The sequence below is a fragment of the Balaenoptera borealis genome, assembly GCF_965194805.1.
Source record: "Balaenoptera borealis genome assembly, chromosome: 8".
Lineage (NCBI taxonomy): Eukaryota > Metazoa > Chordata > Mammalia > Artiodactyla > Balaenopteridae > Balaenoptera > Balaenoptera borealis.
The window spans coordinates 10904468-10926891 of NC_138865.1; the positions used below are offsets into that span (position 1 = coordinate 10904468).

At 51.1% G+C, this 22424-nt stretch overlaps 1 protein-coding gene across 1 annotated transcript in view; it reads left to right on the forward strand.

Annotated features, from left to right (window-relative positions):
• SCARA5 (scavenger receptor class A member 5) overlaps positions 1-22424 on the forward strand; it is a 122330-nt gene that overhangs the window by 84964 nt on the left and 14942 nt on the right. Inside the window, exon 8 of the mRNA XM_082402808.1 lies at positions 991-1047. Within this exon, the coding sequence (XP_082258934.1) occupies positions 991-1047 (57 nt within the window). The remainder of the gene's footprint in view (positions 1-990; positions 1048-22424) is intronic.

Below are 22424 nucleotides of genomic sequence, written 5' to 3' on the forward strand. Positions count from 1 at the left end.
CAGACTGAGGTTTTCCTTCCTTTTATGATCCACATTGAAAAAAATCGATTTTAAAACACATTACAAAAGCAGCACATGCTTATTGAAAACAATTTAACAATACAGAAATGTATAAAGTAAAAAGTGAGTGCCTTCCCGCTAGGTCTCTTACGCGCTTATTCTTCAGAATAACTACTGTAAACACTTTGGAGTACATCCTGCCAGACCCTTTTCCAAGCACATTCGTATTTACATATATGGTTGCTTTTGTTTTTTTCAAGACTCGGAACACATGAGGCATCCTCCCCTGGAACTTGCTGGCTTGCTTTTTTTCATGAGAGAATATGCCATAAGCTTTTGATTTGCAGATATCTTTCTGGAGGCAATTGGATGGAATTCCCTGGTCATTTTAATGTCCCCTTGAGTGGTGTCAGGACCCTTCTACTTCTTTGTAGAGTGAGATGTTAGCTGAGAAAAAAGCTGGGTTGTTTTAACCATATCCTGGGAAGGAAATTCCACAATTCCCTGGAAACTCTCCCTCGTGTTTTATAGCCTCCTCCACTGATAAATCTGCCTGACGTAGAACCTATGTCTCTCCCTTTGTAACTGAAGACCCTCCCTCCTTCCTTTTCTCTTTCCGTGCTTATTAGAACAACCTTGGATTTGGACTTCTGAAACTTCGGCTGTTTAATAGGAATATCTTTGCTTTGTCTTTTTCCTGTGGGATACCATGTACTCCTTTAGTCTGTGCTGCACTGCTCCTCTGTGCTTTAGTTAGGAGGGAATGAAACGTCTCAGCTTGGTGCCCACCACCCTGCTTCCAAGGGGGACCAGAATAGGCAACATAATTGGCCCAAGCTCTTACCCTTTCAGCCATGCATGCCCTCCAGGGCTGCGGGCTCCTCCCTGAGGATTTCTCTGGTCTTGGGTTAATGTTACCTGCAGGTAAGACTTTATTTACAATTAGGATTTATTTCCATTTCTAATGCCCTTTTTCCTCCTCTGTTGCAGGTGACCGAGGCCCAAAAGGAGAGAAAGGAGAGAAAGGAGACAGAACAGGGGATGCCAGTAAGGAAATTCTGTTGGGGGTCACTGGATTCTGTGTCAGCACAGGTGTAGCTGTTGCCCAAGCAACCCAAGTTTCAGTGGCTGGAGGCTGGAACCATAGGCTGGGGCTCCCGTGTCAAAGGAGCTCCCTATCCACTCCAGGGCTCAGCTGATCCAGCAAGAGAGAATTATACCCCAGGGGCACAGGCCACGTTTCCAGACATGGTATAAACCCAGTGGTTGTGTGGGAGGGACTGGAGGCAGACTGCATGGGCTCCCTTCCGGCCGCCTCACTATGTATGTAATGTGTGCCTCAGTTTTCTCATCTATAGAATGGGGAGAAGAAGCATTCTTATGTCATAGAGTCATTGTAGAGAATTAAATGAGTTAACCCATGTAACAGGTGGTTAGGACTCAGTAAGTGTTTAATATTATTATCCTATGTAATACACCAGTTTAGACAGACTTACATCATTGGAGATGCTTGCTAAAATTCAGTTACTGACCTTGTTAAAATTCAGCAAGACCTCATGGGGAAAGGTGTAGAGGTGAAGCAGAATCCTGTTTGTTTTCCTCCTCTGCCACTAACTGAGCAGTGATGCTGGAAGTTTCATTATTTGGAAGACCACCGAGGCCAGGAATGGGTGTCTTTCCAAAGAGGGTCCTTCCTAAAATGTTTACAAGGGAAGCCAGCTTATCTAGTTATGACACTCTTTTCCAGGGTTTGTTTCCCCTACAAAGGGCTACATGTAGAACCTTGGAGGGAGTGCCAGAAAAGAGCGAGCCTCCCAGCCAAGTTTCAATGAATAGAGTCTCCTAGCCAAGATGCAAAAAAATACCACCATATAGTATCTGTTGGGCTCTGAAATGCTGCCATCTGGGTGAAGGCTCAAGCAGTTTACCCACTTCTAGGGCATCTGCCTAAGTGGGGCTGCCTAAGAAGCCTGGGCCTGGGGAAAGGGACAGATACCACTGTAGATGCACACTTTGGACCCAGATTGAGGGTTTCTTGAAGGCTAATCTTCGGTTTCAGTGGGTCCTTAAAATGACATTTCCATCCCAGCCATGCAGGACCCGGAGACCTTGCTATTGAATAGTGCCCTTCTCCAAGGTCCCTGAAACTTTAACTTGCCTCCTACTTCCTCTACCCTTTCCTTTCCCAGGGCAGTGATTAAGGATCAAACAGGAAAAGTGTACATGACAGCTCTCTGTCGCTCTAAAGTGATGGGTGTACCTGAGGAGGAGGTATGCCTGTGTCTACCCGGACTCCACATGCCCACCGTACCTTAGATGCTGTAATCCACAAAGCAATCGATGTGCTTCGCCGTCTTTTCTAGCATTATGTAGAGTCCCTTCCAAGGATAGCCAAGGGCTTAACTGGGAGCGTCCCGGCTAGATGAGATCTGCTGGACCCTGCAGGAGCCAAAAGAAAATTTCGAAGGCAAAGGAAGGGAGTCTAGATCTGATTAGGGTGTCTGTGATAGATCTGACTCACAGTTATCTAAGGCTGGGCACCAGTACTTTGTCTCTTGAATGCTGCCTTCTGCTGCTCTTTGTTGACTGGCTTCTGACGGAATGCTGCCAGTGCAGCTGAGAAGGACCGTGCCATTTAGCTGTGTGAAATAAATAACTCCTGATGGGGTGGCAGGAAGGGAGGGACTGCGGAAAGATAACCTCTGAGAGGGGAATCAGAAACGCTGCCCACATACCCAGGGGTGCTTGTCAGGACTCTTTGACAGCTGTTCTCCAGCTGACTCGAGAGGATGGGGTGGTCTGAGCTAGCCGAACCTGGGAGAGGTGATGGTTGTCAGGTGCCATTCACCCCCGGGATGCTCGCGTCACTGTTTACCTTGCCTCTGTGGGCCCAGCTGGGTGGGCTTTGCACTGGGATTGGGCTCTGAGGCTAGGGGCAGTGTGTGTGTGCGTGGTGGGGGCGGGGGGGGGATGGGGGGTGGGAGCTGAGCCACCTGGGGGCGCTCCCCCAGGCACGGGTGGGGAGCCTGGGGAAGGACAGCTAATCCACTTGACTCCGGAGCCTATTGACTGCACCGCAAGAGGCCCGTGTCAGCTCTGGATGGCCCCTCCTCGGGGACTGCCCTGAAGTTTCTGTGCCCTGCCTGGAGCCAGAGCTCACGTAGCAGCCCCCTGACAAGACCCCAAGATGTCTCCATTGGTGATGGAGCTGGAAAGTGGGGACAGGGACGGCCCCATCGACAGGCGGCCGCACACAGCGTGGGAGGCACAAGGGACACATATGGGGATCGCAGAACCACCAGGCTGGACGGCCATCCATCCATGTCCCATTCTCAGAGGCCTGGAATGGGGAGAGGAGACACCCAAGGCAGAGGCTGGAGGGAAAACCCAGGCCTCGGCCTTCTCTGATTCTGGAATGAGAGCTCAGGCCCCTGGTCTTGAAGAGGAGGGTTGGGCTCCTTAAACCCCCTAGAGATGCCTCCACTTGGAGGTATGGATGGAAGGGCCTGAGGCTGAAGGGGGGCCGCTGAAGCAGTTCAGGGCTGAGACCTGGGCCTTGCCATGGCCTCTGCCCCCTGGCCTGCCTCTGCGCACACCAAACCCACTGTAGTCAGACTGCTGCTTAGGTTTCTGAGGAACTCTCGTCCCAGAGGCCTTCACTGGATCCCTGGGACTGAGGTTCTGGGGAGGGAGCCAGGGATCATCTTTCAGAAAAGTGTGGAAATTCTGACCCAGGCTGAGTGCCCGCTTCTGGGGGGTTCTTAGTCATTCCCTGGGCCCAGGGCAGCCCCACCGTGAGATCCAGTGGGTGGGAAGAAGGCGTTCTCAGCACAGGACTCCACCCTCCTTCAAGAAAGGATATGGTGGAGGAGGAACCCTCTGGGAACCCAGCTTGTACCTAAGGCCTGGAACCTTTACCAAACACCTCCCACCTTTAGCAGCAAAATCCTAAAGCTCCAGCAGGTGGGGATGTTACTACATTAAAGGGATTGATGAGAAAAACAACAAAGACCCCCACCTCAGGTCAGAATTGGAAATTAGGGGTTTTCCTTTGAAGAGGGCATTACAGAAAAGACTTCTCAGGACCCCTGTTTTAAGTAAATATTAAAATATTTTTCAGAACAAGATCTTGTAATTGTTTACCCATGTTTTGGCCTGGAGTCATAGGGTTTTAGAGTCATAGGGTTTGGATGGTGTTTCAGACCAACTCCTCTCCCACCCCTGAGCCCACCCAACCAGTCCTCTGAACAGAGAGCTGGAGAGAATTCCCACAGTCCCCCAGCTAGGTTATGGCCAAATTGGGGCTAGAATACAGAGCTCTTGATTGCTGCTTGATGAGAAGTAAAGGTGTTTGTTTGTTTTTAATTTTTATTGGAGCATAGTTGATTTACAATGTTGTGTTAGTTTCAGGGGTACAGCAAAGTGAATCAGTTACACATATACATATATCCCCTCTTTTTTAGATTCTTTTCCCATATAGGCCATTACAGAGTATTGAGTTCCCTGTGCTATATACGAGGTAAAGGTTTTTTGTTGTTGTTTGTTTCAGGCAAGGGTGATATTAGTCGTTCTGTTAGATGTTTGGCTTTTGAGAGTTTCGCCAGGAAAAAAAAAAAAAGTTACATATACACATCTCAAGACAGAAAGACATTTGTTTTACCCTCATATATGGTCCATTTGCAAGAAAAATAAATAGTATTTTTGCAGCTAAGGGGTAGGTAAAGGATCCAGTCTTGTTTAAGCCCCACAGCATGAATTTCAAGCAGGATATAAATTCAGATTGTGTAAATACGTTTCCTCAATTTGGTTTCACATGGAAAAAAGTATGCAGAATGACCCAGGGGTAAGTTCCAAACCAGTGCTTGTTGATAGCTATCAGTTGCATCTCAGAAAACTTGAAAAATGCTTAACACCTTGTGTGTGTTTTCAGTATTTAGGGAAGTAGGTTTGTGTGTGTTTGGCGGGGAGGGGTGCCAGTGGGCGCCCCAGCATGCAGTATAAGCTCAAAATAAATGATCAGGATGGTGGTTTCTAGACAGTTTTTTTTTTTTTTTTCCATTGCTACTGAGATGTCTCTATCTCTGTTGTAACAGGTACTCACTTTGGGGGAGGGGGGGTGCGCTGCGTGGCACGCAGGATCTTAGTTCCCCGACACGAGGGATCCAACTCGTGCCCCCTGCGGTGGAAGCGTGGAGTCCTAACCACTGGACCGCCACGAAATTCCTTCTATCTCTGTTTGAGAATAAGGGATGCAAAGACAGTCCTTTGGAGTCCGTGAATTCCCTTCCGCCCATCCCTGTCCCTAGAATTGGCGGCACTGGGTGCCCCAGGGGACCTGTTTGAGCACCAGAAGATAGCATTCTTTCAGGCCTGAGAGACAGAGCTACTGGACCTTCTATGTATAATCATATTTCTTTATGAACTCAACTGCGTGTACATCTTATTCCTTATACAACTTTAACGCCCCAGCAACAACATGGTTGAAAAGTAAACCACACTTCCAAGAAAAACTAACCCCTCACGCAAGACTGCTCACCAACTTGCACCTGGTACTCTGGGGAGTAAAGTCTCTGTGCCTGACATTTCACGTAATTCTCCAGTCCTTCCTATTCAGGAGGCATAATGATGTCCCTGTTGGAGGGATGAGGAGGCTGAGGGTAGAGGATAAGGAACTCGCCCAGAGCCACTGGCGTTCATCAGGGGCAGAGCCAGGACACAAGGCGGGTCTGTCCTCCCTGGAACCTACTACCAGTTCTGCTACCATCTTCGATTATCTTTTATTCTTGTTTTCTCTCTGGCCTTTGACATGGGGGTCAGCATGGGGTCCTCATGGGCTACCATCCTTAGTGGGTTTACTATGAAAGCGCTCATTTCTTCCTTAGCAATGCTCCCTTTTTTTAAATTGATTTTCTAATTGCAGTATAGTTGATGTAAAACATCATATAAGTTATAGGTGTACAACAAAGCAATTCACAATGTTTAAAGGTTATCCCCCATTTACAGTTATCACAAAATATTGGCTTTGTTCCCCGTGCTGTACAATACATCCCTGTAGCCCTTTTTTTTTTTTTTTTATAAATTTATTTATTTATTTTTGGCTGCATTGGGTCTTCATTGCTGCACGCGGGCTTTCTCTAGTTGTGGCGAGCGGGGACTACTCTTTGTTGAGGTGCGCGGGCCTCTCATCGCGGTGGCTTCTCTAGTTGCGGAGCACGGGCTCTAGGCGCGTGGGCTTCAGTAGTTGTGGCACGCGGGCTCAGTAGCGGTGGCTTGCGGGCTCTAGAGCGCAGGCTCAGTAGTTGTGGCGCACGGGCTTAGTTGCTCCACGGCGTGTGGGATCTTCCCGGACCAGGGCTCGAACCCGTGTTCCCTGCATTGGCAGGCGGATTCTCAACCACTGCGCCACCAGGGAAGCCCCCTGTAGCCCATTTTATACCTAATACCTTTTCATCCTCTATCCCTGTATTACCGCTCCCCCTTCCCTCTCCCCACTGGCAACCACTGGTTTGTTCTCTCTATCATTGAGACTGCTTCTTGTTTGTTATATTCACTAGTTTGCTGTATTTTTTAGATGCTCAGTTACTTTTGAAAGACTTTTCCCCGTCTCAGAGTTCGCTCTTTCTTTTGCCAAGCCTTAACTGCCTCTCCTGCCTTGGTGGCTCTGGGATAGGCCAGACTAAAGTTTTCACACCGGGGATGGGGGTCTCTGCCTCTGCCAGTGAAGCCTCCCCCGTCGTGGGCGTTTCGCATTCTTCGTGACTATGCGATTGTGCCTTGCTTTGTCCCTTCTTTTATCCTCACATAGTGAATCTCTGACAGATGCAAACATCACAGGGTGGGTGGAGATGGAAAAGTGGTTTTTAAATGTTTCTCCCCCTACGCTTATGTCTGGTGACTGAAAATACACAGACACACAAGACTCACTGAGAAAAATTGTCCCACAGCAAACACTGTCTCTGGCTGGAGCAGAGTGGGGGACGCCCCAGAGAGAGAAATGAGCCCAAGGATGCGGAAAATGAGGAGCCCTGGGAACCAGATGAAAACTGAGCAGGGGCAGGCAGGGCCTGAAGCCCGCGGGTCAGAAAGCGGGCCGGCACAGCACGGAGCTGGCTTTGGAAGGGGGCCAAGGCAAGAGAAGGCGAGGGGGCCGCCCTCACTTTTGTCCTAGAGAAAAGGTACATGTGTGGCAGGAAGGAAACGTTTAGGCAAGAGAGCGTCGGTTATTCACTTATTTAGCGAACATTCTCGGCGGCTTCGCTGGAGGTGAGGCTCTGGCTGAAGGCTGGGCAGCCCAGATGAGGAAGGCCTGGCCTCACCTTGAGGAGCTCACAGGCTGGCAGGTGACAATCCTAGGACAGCATGCTGAGGGTTTTAGGAGGTGAATATACAAAGGGAGTCACTCAATGAGGTGTCTTTGACCCAAGTCTTGAAGGGCAAGTTGGTGTCCAGCCGGTGCCTGGAGAAGGTGAAGAAACCCCAGGTAAAGGGAACTGCGCATGGAACGGCAGAGCGCTGTCTGATAAACCCAGAGCGTTTGGTACAGCAGAGGTTTGAGGGGCAAGGAACAAACACTAAGGCCAGAGGGCTATTCAGGGATCTGTGCGCAGGAACGCAGGCTTGGTCTCTGGGCGACCCGGGCGGGCTGTAAGCAGGGTGTGACGTGGCAACAGTGGGAGGTGACCGGCCAAGCGGAGAACCAGACTAGAGCCAGGACCCAGGCCGTGACAGTGGAGCCCCAGGCATCCCTGATGGCCCTCAGCCCCTCAGCCGAAGCTGGCACCTGGCAGGCTGGCCCTTCCCCCGACGGGAAGGTCCGCGTTCAGGTCCGGGCTTCCCCGCTGCCTCTGCTCCTGCGCTCGGCCGAGCTGCTCTGCTTCGAGAAAGACCTGCTTTTCAGAAACCCCCGTTTCCTGAGAAGAAGCGGGGATGGCGGGCTGTGGAACAGCCGTCCTGAGATCCGAGTCCCTTCCTGACCCGGCCGTGTGGCCCTGAGGCCACTCGCTGAGCCTCTCCGGCCACAATTTCCTCTTTTCAACCCCCGTTCTGTGCAGAGGATGGGATCGGGCCCCGCTTTGCCAAGAGCCTTCCTTAAGCCTTCCAAAAACCAATCCAGTGACTTTTCCTGAAAGCTTCCTAGTGACCCCTTCCAGGAGAGCTTCAAATCGCTCTGCCCAGAAAGCAGCTCAGTTCCGCTGAACCCAAGCTGACCTTGGTTTGATGGCTTCAAATAGATCCAGGAAGGCCTGGAAAAACACAAGGGCTGGCTCCTTTAAGAAGCCAGGGGGCGAAGTGGGAGAGTGCGGTAGGGGAGGTGTGCTGTCTAAGATCCACAGACTCTCCCGGCTTGTAAAACGGAGAGAGAAGAGCTGCAGCTTGGGCCCTGGGGCAACGCGGCCCCCTTGGAGAATCCACGCTCTCACCGAGCAGCAGAGGATGCTAGGAGGTCCTTAACAGGCCCGCTAGTATTTGTACTCTAGATACATAGATGCTGAGTGAACGGACGCAGGAGCCCGCTGAGGGCCAGGGGGAGAAAAATGAACAAGCCAGTGTTTGACGTTTATGTCAAAAGTGAGTGGCCAAGTGCTGGAGTGGCACTTGGAGAGGTTTGCTGCTTTTAACTGTTAGGCTGGTGGGTGTTACTCTTGTCGGTGGAGGTAACCAGTCCGTCCCCTAAGCACCTGTTCTTTTTATGATGAGTGAACCAGGGAGTGTGTCAGCACCGTCTGCGCGTCTCGCATGACCCACACTCAGCTGACACTGCTCAGCCCATCCTCCCGGGGGCCCGCAGGACCACAGCACCCTCGACTCCCTGGCCAACAGGCGGCGGTTTCTGGAATCTGCCCTAAAGAAAACTTGTAGGAATACAAACCTCAGATCGAGGGCGAGAGAGGCATTTTCTACAAAAACAATGCCTTGGAACCACTGAAGAATTGAAGTTTTGGCCTTTGATGTGGGTTTTGTACGAGGAAAGTTTTGAGACATACGTTAAAACCAGGAATGATTGAACTGTTTACTGAGAAAGCAACTCAACCAACTCAGGAATTGTGCCTAATCCCCGTGACCCCGCACTCACTCATTTTAGGTTGGGTGGTAAACGTGCTGCAGGCACTAGATGAAATCTGGGAGGTCCCCGCTGCCGAGTCTTCTTGATGTAACTGGATCAGAGTTAGCTGCCACTGCATTAACTTCATGGCTCCACTTCCTCTCGAGTCCTTTGCCTGTGGAAAACCCCCGTGGGGTGTACTTGGAAACAGTGGTCTAGATGGACTTACTTCTCCTAGCGCTGGATTTCAGCCGCTCTTCTAAAGAGTGCCATTGTGGAATTCTGATGGAACAAAGAGGTAGGCAAAGCCTGTGGACATCCCGGGAGGTCTTGTGGATGCTATGGTCGGGGGAGGTCACGCTGATGCTTCACCGACTCAAAGGCTGGGTGAGTCCTTTGCTGCAGTGGCCAGCACCATCCTTGGGAATTAATACTGAGCTCAGTACTATTTACTGAGAACTGACCACCCCGGTCCCCGAGCTCCTTGTATTTCAGAACTCTTGAAGGTATGTGTCATTATCCCATTTAAACAGATGAGGAAACTACTCTGAGAGGTTAAATTACTTGCCCAAGGTCAGAGAGCTAGAAAGTGGGGGACCCAGTATACAAGCAGCTATGTCTTCAAGGGTTTAGAATATACAGATGGGGAAGCATCCCAGCCAGGGGTCTCAGACCTTGAACTTGGAAGAGAGCAGAACCAAGAGAGAGGAAACAGGGCAGGGCGGGGACACGGTGAACGAAGCCAGAGGGTGTGAAAGAGCCTTCTTAGGAAAGGCCACCAGTCTTGGTCATGAGCCCTGGAGGTAAGGCAATGGTCCGTGAAGGCTTCAGAGGGATGCTGTGTAAACATCAGCACTTCCTCTCAGCTATACCCGTGACAAAATGAGGGTTCAGGATCATGGCCTTTCTCCCGGCTCTACAGCATTTCTTTCTAGTCCTAAAGGCCTGTTGACCCTCTATGACCCCTCACTGCCCTTTGAGAGGCCCAGGAGCAAAAGCAAGGCAAAGGACTCACCTCTCCACCCAGGCCGCCCAGTAAATTCCTACAAATCCAGCTCCAAGCAGAGCTTCTGGGCATTAGCAACCTCCTCCCACTGTGATGGGGTGAGCCTCTGCTTCAGGACTGGGCAGGGAAAGTGCTTCGTTTATTATTTGATCAGACACATTTTCATTGAACACCTGCTAGGAGCCAGGCGACCGTGGTTAGGGCATTAGAGGAACAAAATCAGCCAAGACAAACTCCTGGTTTCCAAGGAATATGCAATAGAGTTGGGGAGACCAATGGAAGAGTCAACAGTTAAGAAAAAAAATCCAGCATAAGAAGTACAGTGATAATTGGGAGATATTTCTGCTATTCCTTCTGTCCAGTAAAGTCCCGAGTACCCCCATGTGACCCCCAATGAAAGACACAGTACAGTGGCCTGTGGGGCTGGAGACCCAGGTGTGGCCACTTTATCCTGTGACCTTGAGAAAGTCACTTACCTTCTCTGAGTCTCAGCTTTCTCATCTGTAAAATGGGTATCACGCCCACCACCCCAGAGGAGGACTGCGAAGATCAAATAAGACCGTCTAACAAAAGTTCTTTGAAGAGGCATACATCACCATATTTAGAGCAGATTGCCATTAGGAAATAGCATTTTATAAAGTGCACCCACAGGCCAGACCACGTTTTAAAAGCGATGCCCTCCAGCATCGCTTTTCCAGCCTGACCAGAAATTCTTTAGGCTTGTGGGATGACTCCTGTCCTTCCCATTCAGACCACATTTCCTGTGGACGTCAGGGGAAAGAGCAGTGCCCCGTCTAGGCAGGCACAGAGCTCTTGTGCTGCAGGCTGGCTGGGGACATGGGGAGTTCTTTCTTCACAGGAGAAGAAAAGTTCAACTTCCTTAAAGGGCAGCTGGTCTAGATTATCACCGGGTCTCTACTCTGCAGCTGCAGAGAATCAGAGCCTATTTTCCCAGCCCCATGTGTTTATTTCTATTCCCCACAACCTCCTTTCTTTCAACTTGTTTTGCTTTGGCAGGGCCTGGAAGGCAGGATAAATACACCTAAAGGAGCTATGAGGTTTCAGTATTATGCTGGGTTTCTCCTTCTCTCTTCTCTTGAGAAGCAAATTTCCCTGGGCTTTTGGGCCCTTCTGATGCACAACCAAGCAGGTTCTGGGGTATTTAGGGATCAGTTCTGTTCCTAGAGCCCCTCAACCACTCACTCATTTAGTACCATTTGTTGATGGCGATGTGCTAGGTCTCTGTCTGCAAGTGGGGCTGCGACTGGGAACCACAAGGATGCTGAATGCCTGTCACTTCCTGGGAGCTTCCAATGGTGGGGCATGCGGGCTGGCCGAGGGAGCGGTGCTGGACTATTTCGTATCTGTGGGAAGCGCATATGGGGGCCACAGGTCAGGGAGGCCCTCCTGGAGGAGGTGACCTGACTACTGTGAAGTCGTGTAGCCCAGGCTTGATCCCAGATCCATCCTCTCCAACAGTGCTTCTAGCCCTGGCTGGGCATTTCCACTACCTGCCAACTGTTCAAAAATGTCCCTCCCCCGATTCCCCGCTGGTAGATTTTGAAGCACCCCGGTGATTCGTACATGAAGCCCAGGGCCAAGAACCACTGCTTTAAGTCCCAGGCTCTTTCCCTTACTCCTAAAGACACGAATTCCTACAGCCCCAGGGGGCTGCTGGGAGATAGATGAAAGGTACGTTACATATGGGGTGGGCTGTTATTAAATATTTGTCTGAAGTGTTCAGCCTGACAGTTGGCTCTGTGGTTTGAAAATGAAAGGCCTTTGCTCTCCCTGGCTCCACCTCGGAGCAGCTGTGTGACCTTAGGCAAGTTATTTGACTTCTGTGGGCCCATTTCTCCTCTGTTAAGTGAGGGTCATGATGACTAACTCATGGAGCTGTTGTGAACAGTAAGTGAGCAAAGGCGTGCGTGAGCACTGCACGGGGCCTGACATGTCGTGGGGACTGAGTGTACATGGGTTCCCTTCACCGTCCGCCCTTGACTTGAAATCTCTCCCGGGCAGCACCCAGGACCTGCCTTTGTTGTGCTGGGTTTGGGGCGGCTCTGAGCCAGGTGCAGACAAGCCCCACAGGCAGTGGGTAGTTCTAAGGCTGCCCCAGCCCTGGAAACCAGTTCCGAGATGGTAGCTACTGGTCATTAAGCTGTCCTCCCGGACCCACTGAGGGGCTGAATAATGCAGCCACTCCCTCGGCTGTGCTCCCACCAGATGCTGGAGAAAGAGGAAGATATTCTGCATCTCGCCCCCCCAATTATAACCCTGAAACCCAAAGCAAATAGAGTAAAATAAGGTAGGGAGTAAATGGATGAAAAAAACACTGGAGCCCTCCAGAGATGCCAGCGCCCTGTGAGTGAAACCAGATGTTGGTTTTAAAATCCTGGAATGGATTCCCAAGAGATACTGTCAAGTTCCCTTCCATCCCCAGAGGCAGAATGAGCAGCTGTCAGGCCTGGTACAGAGTGAAGAGGAATCCTGTATTTGAAGTGGGAGGGGGGGTTCAAGGCCAACATCCAGAGTCCCTTCCAGCTCTGGGGCTTAGGCATTCAACGCCAAAGCAGGGGAATCTGGAGCAGACCCAGCCTGCTTTGTCTAAGACCTTGCTTTTCCTACATCTACATTTACAAGGCAAAGAGAGCAAAGATATTTGTTCTTTAGAAAAGAATCCCCACATATTAGATACGTGCTGGGAGCCCCAGAGTGGCCTCAGCCCTGGCTTCACATTCCTGGACCATTCCGGAATGGCCTTGCTTAACGAATCACATCCAGCTTGCATTAGTGAGCAGAAACTTGCTGACAGCAGGAGCCAGTCTTCTGCGGACGCCCCTGTCCCCCTCCCCTAATATGCTAGGAAGCCAGGAACTGAGCCCTGGGGAGAGCAGAGGAAGTTAGGAGGAGATTAATCCAATTGGAGGGATGAGCCCCCCCTTGCTCCCGCTCCCCAGGCAGCAGGCTTGCTTTGCAACGAGCCTTTCAAGGATACACCCCTGATGGGGCTACTGGTATCCAAGCCATCCTCAGCAACTCATGAAGACATCTCAGAGCTGACCCACATGTTTCCGGGCGAAGTGCTGGCTGACCAGGGGTGGAGCTCACAGTAATGGGTGCCCGTGGTGTGCCAAGTCTTTGACATGTGCGATTGCTCCCAACCATCACCATTTTACCCATTTTAAGAAGAGGGTAGGTGTAGAGAGGTCCTATCTGGTCCTATAGTGGAGGCAGAATTTAGACCCTGTTCCTGAGTCCGGAGCCAGCCTCATTCCGCTCTCCCCTGGTGCCTCCCCCAGGGATCACCACCACCATGTCTTCCTCCATCCGAATTCCCCAATCCACCAGCGCAGAAGAGGCAGGTAGCTAAGCAGCTTTCAGATGGGTGCGTGGGCTTCACAGGTGCTCTCTTTGGGCATTTTTGGTAGCAAGGACCAGAGACTCACTGGGTCACTTCAAGTAATGGGGTCATATGGTAAGGACACCTGGGAAGACTTTGGAAGACTGGGGCTCATAATACAAGTGGGCCTTGCAGAGCCTGGAAGGGGAAGTTCTTTCAGAATCCCAGGCAGTTCTGGGGGCTTCAGGACTGGGGTTCATGTCTTCACTCTAGTGTCTCATGTCCAACATGGCTTGTTAATTCCACTGTCCCTGCCTCTTTTTGCTTCTGCTGCTTCTCAGCTCTCTGCATATTCCCCCCACTCAGATTCCTGAGAGAATCTGGGTGATCCCGCTACATCATTCTAGTGGTTTGGACCGAACTCCTGAGCCAGACCCATCCATCACTCATGGCCTTACACATGGGAAAGGAAGTGCCCACGGGCTGTGAGCATGGCATACATGTTGACTAGCTTATCTAATGCCAGTCTTATCACACCTGATGTCAAAGATAAGCAAAGCTGGGTGCTAAAGTGGTCAGGACAGATCTTAATCAGTAATATACTATATGTAGTGGGGCAATGCGGTCAAGGGGAATTGAATTCAACTGTGATTTGTACAGAGGTGACTGGGCATTTTAATGGGAGAGTGAGGGGGAGAGGGGTGAGTGGGGACTCAGTAGAGTCAGGGACGTGAAAAATTACTAAAAGCAGGAGGGGGCTGGTCCCCGTGAAACCCATCTGGGTTTCTAACTGGGTCTGATTCAAGTTAAGCCCCTCCCCTCCCACAGAGGCTGGGAGACAGCGCGCTGTCTTCAGATGGCGGCTGGAACAAACAGTAAATTCTTTTAGCAGCCTTGAGTGTTCTCAGGCAGGCACTTTAAGGGGGGCGGGGGGAGGCTAGGGTCATCCTAGGAATGCAGCTTGGAGCTGTTAGAAACTGTGGGTTTGGTCAAGGAGAGGGTCTTTGTCACTGATCCCCTCAAGCACCCTGGGAAGTGAGTGTGACAGGTGAAGAAAGGAGGAAGAGAGAGTGTCCTAGTGCCTCTAAGGCTTAAGAAGAACGCTGGCAGCGTGCCCTGCCTGGCCCCTGCCAGTCGCCTCCTCCTGGCTCACCGCCCTCCTCCCTACCCCACACTGCCCACCCCAGATCCCCTCTGGTGGCACTTAGCAGGGGCAGTTTGGAATTGCCTTGTAGCATTTTTGTGTCCAGAGAAGAAGCACGTTCCAACCCTCTGTGTCCCCATGGCTGGGTCAATCCATGTTTAGAAATCAACCAGTAATAGGGAGTCTAGAATGAGCTACAGAAAATCAGCACAAATAGATACAACCCGGGGTCAGGGCCCCCCGTCATGGTCTTCATTCTGGTGTGGTGGGCTCAGTGCGGAGACACTGCACCCATTCTGAACAGCCGGGCACCAAAGGTTAAGACTAGAACCAGAGAGATACAGGAACCATGCGGTACGCAGCTGGGGATTCTGATCGGACCCCCTGACAAAGTCATGTATCCATCCACCCATCTGCCCTTCATCCCACCTAGCCATCAAACATTGACTTAGCTTTTTCAGCCGGCCAAGCATGATGTTAAGTATTGAGGGTACTGAAAATGCCAATGCTGGGAGGAGCAGTGGTCTAGAAAGAAGGGGATCTGGCATCCCAGCTCTGGACATCAGCTTCCTAATCTCTAGATGAGGGGTTTGGACTGGGAAGTCCCTGAGGTCTCTACCAGCTCTGGCATTCTGTGGTTTTATCCATTTTAGGCTGTTAGTTCATTTGAGTGCCTCAAGGGTAGACAATACTTATTTGTCCTTGCATCCTTAGCACCTAGTACAATTCTGGAATATTGTGGGGATTCCATAAGTGCATCTGGATGGATAAGTAAATGAGTAACTGAAAAAAGAAATACATACATTGTATAGATAATTAATAAAGATAATGCATCTTCAGTCCCCCACATCTGTGCACAGGAATTAGAATCACATTGGATGTCAATGGAAGTAGAATCACATTGGATGTCAATGGAAGTAGAATCACATTGGATGTCAATGAATATTATCACTTCTCTCGAAAGCTAAGACAGGTTTATCCTTTCCCCAACTGGAAACAGCAACATCTTCATTTTCATACACAAACTCAGCAGTAGCTGTGCTTCACGAGGGTATTCCTGCCATCTTGGAACTCCCAGAAGACTTAGGAGAAGCCAAATTGTTTCTGTGCATTTAGGGTAGAAGCATTACTATTCAAGGGTTAAAGTCACTTGTTTTTAAGGGGACTCCTCCGTCCAAAGACATCTTGCATCAAAGTCGTGAAGCTGACTTAGTGGACCCAGCCCAGAGATCCCATGAAGAATGAAGGACTCAGGGAATTCCCTGGTGGTCCAGTGGTTTGGACTTGGTGCTTTCACTGCTGTGGCCCAGGTTCAATTCCTGGTCAGGGAACTAAGATCCCACAAGCCATGCAATGTGGCCAAAAAAAAAAAAGAATGAAGGACTTGGAGAGAAAGGAAGATATAGATGGAGAGCTGGTTCCAATGTGAAGTCTCAAGTTCAGTCCCAGCTCTTCTACTACTGACTGTGGGATGACCTTAGGCAAACACAGCACCTCTCTGGGCCTCTGTTCCCTTGTGTATCACATGAAGAGTTTGGATTATGATGATCTCCAAGTCTTTGCCAGCTGGGAAATTCTAGGCTTCTCCATCATTTGTGATGGTTAGAAAAGCCCAGGGACTTCCCTGGCCGTCCAGTGACTAAGACTCTGCGCTTCCACTGCAGTGGGTTCAATCCCTGGTCAGGGAACCACTAAGATCCCGCATGCCACGCGGTGCAGCAAAAAAGGAAAAAGAAAAGCCTAAAGACTGTGTGACGATTACCTAAAAGTAGCTCCATGCACCAAATAGTGGCGACATCTGTAGCCTACAACTGAGCGTGAGGAAGTTGTCGCTAGAGATATCTCCAGAAAATGCAAAGCTCCTTCATCCAGACACAATGTCTTGTTCTTCTCCACCATCTGACCTCTTCTGTGCCTCAGCCCCACCCTCTTTACTGAGGGGCTGGGTCAGGACTGGAGCAGACCTGCGATCTTGCTGCAGGAGGGTGGATGAGGGCCTCATGATCGGTCCCAGGAGTGGCCTGGGTAATGGGCAGGGTCAGCAGAGCAGGTCAGGGAATGAGGGGGTGGCTTCTGGGGTCTGGCCCTGCAGCTAGGCAGGAAGCTCCAAGCAGGGATTAGAACCACTGATGCTCTGGGAAGCTTGTTGGTGAAATGACTGAACCCTTTGAGCTGGGGGAGAGCAAGGAGGCTTCCCAGCTGGAAAGGACCAGTCTCCTGCCCTGAGTTCCACGCATCAGCTTCCTCCTCTGTTAGTTACTGTGATGCTGCTGGTCGAGGCTTTGGTGGAAGGGACTCTTCTCTGTATAAAAAGGGAGAACCTCTGACCCCAAATCTGGGGCAGCAGGGAAAAAAGAACATCGGGGTGTCCCTGCTATGGGAAGTATGAGGAAAAACTCGTGCCCAGGACTTAGTGGGCTACGACTTGGGACAAGCTATCAAGTCAGGAAACCCTCCACTCATCCTCCAGGTGTTCGGTGAGGAACAGCGTTTGGTGTTTCCCTTCAGCTTGGGTCTCCCAGACCAGAGATGGAACGCGGGCAGGGCTCTTGCTGCAGAGAGCAGGGTGTGGGCCAGCCTAGTGGTCGCTACTGTCCTCTCCACTTGCAAACCGTAGGCACATGTCCAGGTAGATTCCAGTCTGCAGAGTAGGGACCCCAGAGCAAGAGAAAGAGTTTGATATTCTCTTCACTCAGGGGGTTCCCTTTATGAATCGAACTCAGATATCCACATGAGCTTCGCTTGGGGGACTGGGTTGTGTGGAGCTGTGGATCCACATTTTGCTCGGGAAGGATTTCCCAGGGCTCACCGAGGTGGGAGGTTAAGAAGGAAGTAAAGAGGCCTGTCGGTCAAGGGCAGCTATTAGGGGAAGTCACTTGCAGTTGTGACAGCCTACGGTCCTCTGCCCCCAACCTGGGCCATCCCGTCTGACTACTGGCCTGGGAGTGCCTGGGCTTTGTACAATCAAAACCCCTGCCTTCCATCTTCCTCTACTGTCATGTGCAAAGAGAGGCATCTCCTTGACCCCAAATAGCCGCACATACTCCTTGGAGAGCACTCCGGGTGGGTGTCTAAGGAATAAGCTCCCTGGACTTACAAGAAGTGTAAGGGGGTGGGGGGCACGTGCCAGGCTGAGGCAGCCTCCCAGACACCACATCTGATTATGTCGGGCTGACACAGCTGTGGGGTAAGAGCGTTTCCCATAGGTGGTTGGTTGCTTGGTGGGAAAGCTTTGCTCTAGGGCAGAAACTGCTGGGAAAAAGCAAAGTTTACACCCTCTGCCCACAGAAACCCAAACCTCTTAGCAAGTCATGACATTCTTCTCAGCTGGAGAGGGGGTCAGTGTTGCCATCACTGGGTGATTCCGCAAGTGCATTCCAGAAGGTGGCATTATGGCTCAGCCTGGGAAAGGTTGCCTCCAGGCCCCCATGTAGCTTTCCAGGGCAAAGCAGGCTAGAGATTCTGTTCCTAGGACAGCCCCTTAAACTGTCTGATTCCCTGAAATGGGGCAGTTTGCGTCATAATCAAGTCAAATCTCAGCCACAGATTTCCTAAGGGAGGTATCCACAGGGATGGGCTTTTGTTAGGGGGAAGAAAGGATTAAAAAATTGCAGCTTCGTGCCACGTTCTGTAAGATGGAGCTAGACCAAGATGTGCCTCATTGATTCTTTTGGGGCATGCAGCATCTGCCGACCCCGTGGGCAGGGAACTGTCCTCAGCCTCCATCCAGGGAGAAGCCCTGGATCGGGGGGACCTGGGAACAAGTGACAAGGAACAGGCCCCAGTGCTTGATGAGCCAACCCTGGGCTCTGGGTGTGCGGGGCACGGGGGACACACATAGCCACGGGACTGATGGGGGCTGTGACCTTGCTTGATGTGTGGGGAGCATGGGGCATAGACCAGGAACATCCTTGACATTGACGCTGTGAGTCCCATAATTATGGTTACCATATGTTTCCAATTTTTGGAAGTTGACCTGTTTCCAAATATTCTTTTGCCACTTCCATATACATTGGTGCCTCCTGGGAATTCTAATATTTCAGCATCCAAGCGACGCTCTCCAGATTTCCTTCAGCACTCGCTATAATCACATGACAGACCACATCCTTATTTTCTCATTTGGAATGTATGGCCATTGTACCAATAGCTTGAATTCTGGGTCCAGCATCCAGGACCGTCCCACTGAAAGAAGCCATCAGTGAGGGGACTGAGTGATGGAGTAAAGAGGGTGTTGGAAACACTGGTAGCCCTGAAGCTGACTCTCCTCAGGCTCCCACCAAAGCCGTTGGCTCTGGGGAGCTGTGTCCACTAGAGAGGACTTGCCCACTGGGGTATGTACTATCTGAGTGCATTCATTCGTGCATGCCTTCATTTAGTCCAGCTTGGGCATCTTGATGTACCAGGCACTGTGTCAGGCCACATGACCTGTCTGCAGAATGCTTACAGTGTCCCAGAAGAGTAAACAGGCAATTATTACATGGAGTGATAAGTATGTCCACAGAAGGGGCCGTGGCCAGGTATGGGGGAACCACAGAAGGCTTTCTGAGAGATGTGACATTCAAGCTGAGATTTAAAGGACATGAAAATCTTAGGCCAGAGTACAGACATGGGTCTTTCTGAGTTGGGGGGTGGGGGGAGGTCCATGTTCTCCCTCTGCTCATTCAGGTCTCCACTCAAGGTCTTCCTTGTCTCCGCGTCCAGGATGGTGCCCCCCGCCATGATCCATTCCCTTCCTTGTCTCCCCGTCCAAGATGGTGACCCCGCCATGATCCATTCCCTTCCTTGTCTCCCCGTCCAAGATGGTGCCCCCCGCCATGGTCCACTCCCTTCCTCTCTCCCCATCCAAGATGGTGCCCCCCGCCATGATCCATTCCCTTCCTTGTCTCCCCGTCCAAGGTGGTGCCCCCCACCATGATCCATTCCCGTCCTGTCTCCCCATCCAAGATGGTGCCCCCCGCCATGGTCCATTCCCGTCCTGTCTCCCCATCCAAGATGGTGCCCCCCGCCATGGTCCATTCCCATCCTGTCTCCCCATCCAAGATGGTGCCCCCCTCCATGATCCATTCCCTTGTCTCCCTGTCCAAGATGGTGACCCCGCCATGATCCATTCCCTTCCTTGTCTCCCTGTCCAAGATGGTGCCCCCCCACGATCCATTCTCTTCCTTGTCTCCCCGTCCAAGATGGCGTCCCCTCCACGCTCCATTCCCTTCCTGTGCTTCTGTTCCCATCTGCGCATCACTATGTGGCCATAGTTATATTTTTATTTGTTTCCTAGCTTTATCGCTAGTCTTGCCCACTACGATATTAGTCCACGAGGGCAGAGACTTTGTTCATGGATGTATCCATAGCTCCTAGAACAGGACCAAGCCCCTAATAGATGATCACTTTTTTGGCAAAACAAAGAGGTGAACAGAGTGAGTTCAGGCTGGCCAGAGTGGAGAGATTAAGGGGGAATCTCTGAACATCAGCCCTGTTAGCCCACACTCCACCCAGCTTCTTCCTGTTATTTTGACCCTGAACTCTGCTTGGCCTGCTCTGGGCCACACAGCATCCTCCCGCCCCTTCTCCCTCTACTGATGACCCCACATGGAGGCTGCTGTTGGAGGCCTCCTGGCCTGGTGTGGCCCACTGCCACTGTGACAGGGTGGTGCCAGAGGTGAGGCGGGTCTGGGAGAAATCAAGGCTGACATCTCAGCCTCGGCCAACCCACCAGGGCCAACCCCTGACCCGGGGCCAGGCCTCCTTTGCTGCTGCTGGCTCCAGGTTAGCTTGTCATGACTGCTCCCGGGGGAACGTCCCTGTCTCAGACCTGGCCTCTGCATCCTGCTTCTCTCTGTGTTTTCTGTCTCCAGGATTCCTGCACTCTCTTTCTCATCCTCAGCCTTTTCTGATAACCTGGCTGGAGCTTGTAAACCCACGTGGGGAGAATAGTCAGGGATGAAGGATGCATAGGAAATGGCATTAAACTTTTCCAGGAGCCTTTCCATGCCATCACACTGTACTCTTGCAGCATCTTGGGAATGGTGTGGTCTCCTGGGGACTTCTTTGGTCCCCCTGTGCAGAATATTCTGGGGTTTTCCTAGCCTGGGCAACTCAAAACAGACACGCAGCTAGTTCTAATTCCTCTCCTTTCCCATGTGGCACAGATGTGGGGTTTATCAATTCTGCCACCTCCTCCAGGAGCCTATAAAGGTCTTTGCCAGGACTTCCCTGGTGGCGCAGTGGTTAAGAATCTGCCTGCCAATGCAGGGGACACGGGTTCGAGCCCTGGTCCGGGAAAATCCCACATGCTGCAGAGCAACTAAGCTCGTGCGCCACAACTCCTGAGCCTGCGCTCTAGAGCCCACGAGCCACAACTACTGAAGCCCAGGCGCCTAGAGCCCGTGCGCCGCAACAAGAGAAGCCACCGCAATGAGAAGCCCACACACCGCGACGAAGAGTAGCCCCCACTCGCCACAACTAGAGAAAGCCCGCATGCAACAACGAAGACCCAACGCAGCCAAAAATAAATAAATAAAAATAAATAAATTTATTAAAAAAAAAAAAAAGTCTTTGCCAAGTCACAGTCATTAGAAGAGGGAATCCCCTAGCCTAGCCAGTCAAGAAAAGAAAGACAAAAATATAGTCCAAGGGTGCAGTACTTATTGGGAGCAGAACTTGATTGGGTTTGCTATTTTCTATTATTTTTTTTTAAGATAAAGACTTTTAAAAATTAATTAATCCATTTATTTTTGGCTGCGTTGGGTCTTTGTTGCTGTGCGCGGGCTTTTTCTAGTTGCGGCGAGCGGGGGCTACTCTTCGTTGCGGTGCACGTGCTTCTCATTACAGTGGCTTGTCTTTGTTGCGGAGCACGGGCTCTAGGCATGCGGGCTTCAGTAGTTGTGGCATGCAGACTCAGTAGTCGTGGCTCATGGGCTCTAGAGCACAGGCTCAGTAGCTCCTGCCATGTGGGATCTACCTGGACCAGGGACTGAACCCATGTCCCCTGCATTGGCAGGCGGATTCTTTTTTTTTTTTTTTTCATAGTATGAGTATGTGTTTATATTTCATTTAAAAATCGATTGTGCCAAACATTTTTACTTAACCTTTGCCCTTTTCTTTTTTCTTTTTTTTTATTAATTAATTTATTTTATTTTTGGCTGTGTTGGGTCTTCGTTTCTGTGCGAGGGCTTTCTCCAGCTGTGGCGAGCGGGGACCACTCTTCATCGCGGTGTGCGGGCCTCTCACTGTCGTGCCCTCTCCCATTGCGGAGCACAGGCTCCAGACGCGCAGGCTCAGTAGTTGTGGCTCACAGGCTTAGTTGCTCCGCGGCATGTGGGATCTTCCCAGACCAGGGCTCGAACCCGTGTCCCCTGCATTGGCAGGCAGATTCTTAACCACTGCGGGCAGGCGGATTCTTAACCACTGCGCCACCAGGGAAGTCCAGGTTTGCTATTTTCGCTGGCAGTTCGTGGAAGGGTTTTCCTGCATCGTATCACCCACTTGCCACTGTGTCACAGCACAGTTGTACCCATCTCCACCCCACATGTCCAGGAGGCTTCTCGCTGCAAAAGTGGCAACCTTGACCTCGTCCCTGGTCTTGGAATCACTGAGCCATGGAACCGGAAGGAACCTTACAGATCACCTAATCCCATCGCTCCCAAAGGCCAGTCCACAAACATAGATCACCTCACAGTCATTTGGGACACTGGTAAAAAATACAGATCCCTAACTCCTGCCACCAAGATTCTGATCCAATAGGTCTGAGTGGGCCCAGGAATCTGCCTTTTCACAGGCGTTGCTAATGATTTTGATGTGTGGCCAGACTTAAGACTCAGTGACCACTCCAATATCTTGTCAAGAGGAAGCTCAGGTCCCTGAGGGGCGAAAATACCTGCCCCCCGCCCCC